The sequence below is a fragment of the Canis lupus genome, chromosome 12 (genome assembly GCF_003254725.2).
Source record: "Canis lupus dingo isolate Sandy chromosome 12, ASM325472v2, whole genome shotgun sequence".
In the NCBI taxonomy this organism is placed as follows: Eukaryota; Metazoa; Chordata; class Mammalia; order Carnivora; family Canidae; genus Canis; species Canis lupus.
In genome coordinates, this window is record NC_064254.1 from 40823524 (window position 1) to 40831632 (window position 8109).

General features: G+C 38.0%; 1 protein-coding gene across 1 annotated transcript in view; it reads left to right on the forward strand.

Annotated features, from left to right (window-relative positions):
• The window catches only part of SH3BGRL2 (SH3 domain binding glutamate rich protein like 2), a 78453-nt gene extending 71351 nt beyond the window's left edge, over positions 1-7102 (forward strand). The window contains exon 5 of the mRNA XM_025444394.3: positions 2281-7102. Coding sequence (XP_025300179.3) covers positions 2281-2292 — 12 coding nt within the window. The 3' untranslated portion in view covers positions 2293-7102. The remainder of the gene's footprint in view (positions 1-2280) is intronic.
• Positions 7103-8109: the final 1007 nt, after the last annotated feature.

Here is an 8109-nt window from a genome sequence, read left to right on the forward strand (position 1 = left end):
TTGTTAGGAAAATTGTAGTATTTTTATAACATATTTCATCCAAAGATATTAAACAATCCAGATTTATCTTCAAAGAAGTGGAGAAAACTTGGGTGGGAGTAATCTAAAGGATGCATAAATCTAGTGGACATCATTATCTATGCAAAAACCTTTAAAAAAATACGGTGTGCTTGCCATCTTTGTTCTCATTTTTCCCTGAAGATGCAGATTCCTTAGAGACTCTGAGGGCTGACTTTTTTATTCTTTAAAAATATTTATTCTCGTGATGCCCGAGTGGCTCAGCAGTTGAGTGTCTGCCTTCAGCTCAGGCCGTGATCACAGTCCTGGGATTAAGTTCTGCATCAGGCTCCCTGCAAAGGAGCCTGCTTCTCCTTCCGTCTCTCTGCCTCTCTCTGTGTATCTCTCATGAATCAATGAATGAATGAATGAATGAATGAATGAATGAATGAATAAATAAATAAATAAAATCTTAAAAAAAATTCTCATAAGTTTCTCAGGAAGCCTATGCTATCTATAAGATAGCATTTTCACATGACTTGTGATCATAGTATTAAAGTTGGTCTTCTGATACTGTTGACATTGGCTTGATTTTAATAGACCATTCCAAAGGACTTAAAGGCTCTGGGCAACCCCACCCATTCAGCCCACCATATTCAGGCTCCTGAATCAGTCATATGAGCAGGAGCACATGGAACCAAAATAGAAGGCCATGGTGCAGTGTTTGTGCGACCCTCTCCTGTGAATCATTCAGTGCCTTAAGGGTTAATAGCAGCTCACACTTCGTCTGCATAGAGAGAGGTTAAAATATGTTTAAGAGCAATTTAGCCTTTTGTCCCTTCCTATTTATTTATTTATTTATTTATTTATTTATTTATTTATTTACCTTGTGAGGAATATACACTCAGTTCACATCCACACTCAAAGGCCTAGGCAGGGGATCCCTGGGTGGCTTAGCAGTTTAGCACCTGCCTTCAGCTCAGGGTGTGATCCTGGGGTCCCAGGATTGAGTCCCACATCAGGCTCCCTGTATGGAGCCTGCTTCTCCCTCTGCCTGTGTCTGCCTCTCTCTCTGTGTCTCTCATGAATAAATAAATAAAATCTTAAAAAAAAAAAAAAGGCCTACGCAGAGCAATGTACTAAAAGGTGGAAGCTCCCTTTTCTCCTTTCCTTTGCCACCCTCTTTGCAGTATACATACATATAAACAATAGGGTTAGAAAGCCTACCAAGGAACATATAAAAACACCATTAGCATCTGTAATTGCTCTTACACAGTAGGGAGAGAGCAGACAGATGGTAGGAAAAGAATGTTTACAAACCCAACAGGCCCAGATATAAGGTAGACTCTGGGCAGTTCTCAAAAATGGACAGGACAGAGGAAGGTAAGAGGTCACAAAATGGTGGCCTATAGGCCACATTGGCTCTGGATGCATCTGTCCTGTGCAGAACTTTGAAAAGATTTTAAATGAGTTGCTAATATTTAAAATAGAGACTTCTGACTTTTCTGAAGAAATTGGAAGGTATGGAAACCCTAGGGGAGCCCACTTCCTCCTTTGACTAGTTGGAGCCAGTAGAAGCCAACCCACCGTGGTACGTACCTAAGAGAAAAGGAGCCCTTTTTCACCAATAATTTTTAGGTAGAAAACCATCAAGTTTGTTGTTTAATTAGATTCAAAGCAGGACCTGGAGTAGAAGTTTCTGCTTTTGGATCCCTGCCATTCAGGGGTGATATTCAAAATATGTAACAACTGGTAAATCCTGGACACTGATCAGCAAGAGTTAGCTTGAGCATGTCTCGGAAGCTCCCCCTATGGCAGGTGTCTTCTGTGGTTGAAACATGGAGCTGTCCTGGTGGGGAGGGCCAGAGGTGGCACTTAGGGAATCAGCCTGCAGCTTATTTACCAAGAGTTTTGGCCCTATGAGTGCTGTTCTTCATCTCTGGTTGCCCTGCACAGGCCCCAAGTGAAGTACCCAAACACAACCCACTCACCTATGTACAAGTGGAACAGTGCCTCTGAGAGGACTCTCAACAGTCATTGGAAACATGTGCCTTCTTTTTCACTTTTATATTTCACTTTTGTAGTTGAGTAGGTATGATTGAAATCTGTGCTGATCCTAAAACCTAAGATTTGCTCTCATCAATCACCTGGGGGTGATTTATTGTGATTTCCAACATCTCCGTTCCTGACATTTAAAATATTATTGCCAGGGTAAATTTTCTTGTCAATCCAATGCAACAACTGACTTTTCCCTTTTTTTTTTTTTTTTTTTTTAATAAATAGGCAGAACCTTAGAGAAGACAAGTGGAAGATTACGGAGATGCATTTTGGAGCGCCCCCTGGTACTCAGCACACACCTGCTTACCCAATGCATCACTGTGACTAAAGCCACATGCATCAACAGTAACTTTGCTTGCCATGGAAAAGGTGTTTTTGGAAGACGTGGGTATAATGGGATTGCATGATTGCTTTAAACCAAATCAGGACTGTGGTGTGTTTTTTCTTATTTTCAGAATTGCCTGCAGTTGCCTCATTCACCTGGAGGTACTCTGACCTGTTATAGGTGTGCTTCCTTAATAACTGAAAGATAAGTGGGTGGCACCATTGGAGAGAAAATGTTGGATCTGCCCTAGGTTGTAGTTGATGCCAGTATTGCTCAGACCTGCCTCTCTTTAAGTTGCCTGGATTGTATCCTTGAAATTAGTTTGCCAGGCTATCAGAAATTTTTGATCAGAAAGAAAAAAAGCAATGCTGGTTGACAAAGGGCTAAAGATTTTTGCTGCAAAAGTCACATACATCACTATTCCAGTGCTTTGTAATAGCACCTATAGAAAAAGATGTTCTAACCACCTTTGGCAGAGGACACTCTTCTTTCCATAAATCCCCCAAAGTCATACAGATGTTTAAAAAAAAAAAAAAAACACTGTTGCAACAATGTGTGATCAGGACCAAGCTACAAGGTTAAAAATAGTTGGTATTTTAAAAAATATAGGCTTCTTTATCTCTTGCAAAGGAAAAATTTCATTTAAATGTAGAAGACAGCTTAAAAGGTATATTTTAGGAGGTGTACTAATTAGATAGCAAATTTATAGGGAAATGATCCGACTCCTCTCTAAAGGGATTTTCAGCTCTAGCAACGTATTTATGCACAAGTAACATATTTTTAAATGCAGCTTCCCTAACTAACAGCTGCTTGTTCTATTTTGTGAATGAATTATATTTTTTTGAGAAAGGAAGATCTTTAGTTAGATATATTTTTGAACCCACACTAAAAGATACTAATATTGGGGTACAATTTCATTTTTTTTCCTCTGTTGCTTTTCACTGGACATCTAACTGCTCATATTTCTGGCCAATGTACAGTCCCAGGTTTTTCAGAGTAATGTAGATACGTGTTCTCATTCCATATATGGATACCAGTGAGCTTTCAGAGCAGTCTTGTGAGAAAGGCGGTGTCAGAGAATAGCTCTGAATTGTACTTGGCATGTAGAATCTCCACTCTCTTTGGAGTGGATACTGAACATGTCTACTTCATTAGGGCAGAGGCTACTTTTCTCCATCCTTATCCCTGCTTACAGTCTTGAGAGTTTTTAGTTGCCAAACATAAACAGTCTTGAACAGGATAAATTCTTAGAGGGTTGCCGAGAATATTCTATTCTCAGCACCCTGATGTGGGACCTATCCTTCAGATTCTAAGCAGGATGTAAGAAATTGAAAGAGCATAAGAATTAAAGCCCTGTCACCTGTGTTCTCTCACCCTCAACTAAATGTGGACCACTCTAAAGGACTTGTAAAATGCTAAAGTTGAAATCCCAGCCTGAGATTTGCAGCCCAGGACTACAACCAGAAGAAGAGCATGCCACAGATTTCTACTTGACTGGAACAAAGACATGATCCACAATTTTCTCTCCAAAGAAAGCTGTTGTGAAATCATGGGTATTACTGCTCAGTTGGCATTAAATGAAATCCAGGTCAAATTCCATTTGATAAATCCCAGGGACTATCCAGGAAACTTTTTTTTTTTTTGAACTGTATATTGTGTTTGAGTAAATGAGTCTTCTGATAAGACTCAGAATTTCGTTTTCAGATACAACAATTTTAAAAACTTTAATTCTACAGTGACCTAACTTATATTTAGTCTGCTCTTGTCCATGAGCTCCAAGAACCAACTTGGTAAGACTGGGGCCTTGCAATTTAAATCCTGGGGTTGTGGGATTGATACGATACTTGCTAGACAAAGATAGCTACTCAGATTTGTTCATCTTAAAACTTTTGAATTCCTGTGGTTATAGTAGGACCAGAATGGTTCTCCTAAACATACTAGATGGATGGTATTGCTAAATTGCTACCAGTTACACATCGTCTATTGCTCACCTTACTTTTTTTTTTCTTTTTTAAATCAGCATGGAAATAGGAGAGACCAGCCCTGGCTAGTACTGTACTTGTTATGAGTGAGGTAGAAGCACATTATGTGGCATTTACTACAATACCCAGGTTCTGCGGAGTACTGACATATTGCCCTCTGGGACCACATTGTGTTCAGAGAATATTGTCTCTTTACGTGTAATGTTTTACCAAAACAAACATGTAATGATTTCTTGTTCCCTTCTTTAACTAGATGCCTTTAGATTTGAATATGCAGGGTCTTAAAAACCTAGGAAAGCAATAGGTGAGAGTTGCAGATGTAGATGTAATATCAAAGGCATTTCAAGACAATTTTTATTTCCTGTAGTAGGCTTATTGGGACAAAGGATATGTGCTGCTAAAAATAAAATTATGCCATTTTAAAATTAGATAAAATATAGAGTGCCATCCTGTTAGGTATATGCAGACCAAAAGAAAATTTAGTTGGGGAAATACTTATTTTTCCAAATTCTGGTTTTCTATTAAAATCAAAGAGGAGAAAAGGAAGATTTTTTTTCTCTCTCTCAGATTCTTATATATATATTTTAGATTTATTTCTGTTTTATAGATTCCTTTAAATACCTGGCTGTTTTTGTATTACATATATTTTAAAATGAGCTAAACTTGTTTTTGGTCTCTCTTATTGAAAGGTACCAAAGCTGCTTTCTGTTTTCTTTTTTTTAAACTTGATTTTGCTCTATAAGGTTTTGCTTTTTCTAGAAATGCTTTTCATTTAACAGTGTTTCTGAAGTGTCCGTGCCCACTTTGATCTGCATAATCATTGTTTATAGATATCAGTGTGTATGCGTTTGTCTCTACAGGCACTGGTGAAATCTCAGATTTTATATTCAGCATTAAACAGAAATACATTCCAGAAAACACATGCTTTGAAAATGGAGTATTTGTTCCTTACCATTTCTTATACCTTTTCTAAGTTTAGTTCTGCGTTTGGTTGAAACCTTCCTGTTTAGTTGGGATGCCATACTTCTACTCCCATGAATCTCATACCTGAATGCCGCAGATTAGTTCTAAGACTGCGACAGATCATTGGACTGTTCGAGGAAACATACGTGTATGCGGTTCTGTGTATATGTGTGTTGGGAGGTGATCACAGACCCCTCAGACAGTGACCATGATCAAGGATGCCATTAAATCTCTTATTCCCTTGGTTGGTTCCAACAGATGAACAATTGTGGTTTCCTGAGTACACTGAAGCCATGGAATGCTGGATTTGTTCCCTTAATTGGGTGTAGAAAACCAAGTACAGTGTAGCTGCCACCGTTAAACGGCATGGCCCCCTTAGATGCAGCCCTCTCTGAAAGCAGGAGAAAACATTTCTGAAGGCAGTCTGAGGCTGATCTCATCACTGAACTATTTCAGACCTTAAACACCAAGACAGAGGGAGGGTGAAGGAGGAAAACAGGCTGTAAGTTTGGAGGAAATGTGCTAAATTGTGAAACCAAATAAGCCAGGTAATCACTGCCCACTTATAACCCCGATTTTCAGTTTTCTTAGTTCTTCTAGAAATGCAGGTCAGGTTGGTTTGGTCATCCTTTCAATCAGCATGTGTTGAGCCCCTAGCACGCAGTGGGTTCTTTCTGAGCAGGACAGTAGTCTCCACCTGGAAGGAGGACAAAACAGAATCAGGAGCAGCGGTTACTGCTGAGTGGTGAATGATGGAGCCGAGGTCAGTTTGTGGCACTCACTGAAACATTATGTATAACCTTCTTTGTTTGTTACAACCCTGCCAATTTTAAAAATTATTTCATGCAGTGGAATATATATGCATACACACATACACATATACACACACACTAAAATATAAAGAGTAATAAACCCCCCCCGTGCCTGTCACCAGCTCATTGCCTTTCCTCCGAGGCGCTGTGTGCTATCCTCTGGCCCTGTCTCACCCGTTTGAGAGCAGGAGCCCCTCTCCTGAACTCTCTTGATCATAGCCTTTCTGTCCTTTATCATATGGATCTTTAAACAATAATAAATGGCATTAAACTGTATCTTCTGTCATTTACTTGATGTTCTTTGCAGTTGGGCATTATCATTTTTAAGCAACCTGTTTTATTTTCACTGCTAAGTACTACACTTCATTATATGACTATCTCACAGTTTTTCCCTTCTCCTGTTATTAGATATTGAACTGCATCTTTCTTTGAAATAGAAAAAGGCAGTGTTGCTATGAACATTCTTTTATATTAAGACTTCTGGTGCACATACCCAAGACTGGATGTATGCCTTGAATAGAATTGCTATGTCATACAATAAAGCACATTATCAACTCTAATAGATAAGGCCAAATTGTTTTCCAAAGTCATGGTACCAACCTACACTTTCACTGGTATCCTAGAATTTTTGCCAAGCTGAAAAATGTAAAATGATCTCTCTTTGTGGTTACATGTTGTACATATTTGATTACTAATAAGTTGAACATGTTTTATTATGATAATTCCTAAGTAGGAATTTGGAAATTCTTCTTCATGTCTCTTACCTTTTTTCCTATTGTGTTTTGTTTTTAATTATTAGTTTTTATAAGTTCTTTATACTTACCTTTTATTGGTTAATGCTTATTTAACTATTAAAGTAAAGAGAAACTATATTTAGAATAGAAAAATCTTCTGAAGCAATTTCCAGAAGTATGAAAGGCATGTGAAATTTTCTTCTATTTGGAGAAAATAAAGTTAAATGCATATATTGTGTGTTCTTGTGTGCTAATTTTCAACTTGTCAGCATATTAGCCAAGAGAAGATGTACTTTGGAAACCCCTCTCTGGGGCAGCCCAGGTGACTCAGCCGTTTAGCCCCGCCTTCAGCCAAGGGTGTGATCCTGGAGACAGGCATCAAGTCCCACATCGAGCTCTCTGCATGGAGCCTGCTTCTCCCTCTGCCTGTGTCTCTGCCTCTCTCTCTGTGTCTCTCATGAATAAATAAATAAAATCTTAAAAAAAAAAAAAAAGGAAACCCCTCTCTGCTCTAGGAGGTTTCTTTCCTTGAAGCTATTTTAAGGCTCATCAATTCTAGTTATTTGGTCGGAAATTAATGTCATATTTGGTTTTCTGCTACAAAATTTTATCAAAAGGAAATCTTTATGTAGACTACATGTTTATAGATGCACATTTCCTTAGTTTACCAACATGATAGACTTACACTAGGCCAAAATGATGTTACACTTATTAAGGACATCAAAGAAGTTCATTTAAAAGATTGTTTCAAATCTATACTTGTAATTAAATAATCCTTAAGCTGAATGAGATAGATATGTAACCTGGGAATATAACCCATGTACTGTGCTTCTAGCATGTTTTCATGTGTGTAAACTGACCAGTAGGTATAAGAATGGGAAACTACAATGCAGTCCTATCTTCTGAGGCTCCTGGGCCAGGAGACAGCATTTTTAATAGACTAAGGACCCTGGCATACTACAAGACTTAGTATGAGAATAAAGGTTGTAAAGTATATTGATTGCATTTTAAATGATCATATTTTGAACATGTTGGATTAAATATTAAAATTTATTTCACCTTTTCTTAAAATGTAGCACAATAAAATGTTAAATTACATGTAGGGCTTGTGTTACAGTTCTCTTGGGTGGTACTATTCTCTACTAGCTTCTTTACCTGAATTTACAATAGAATTTACAAGATTTACAAAACCTTTAAAAGTTCTTTTGGGTTTTGGCAAAATACTTCTTTAATTTGCA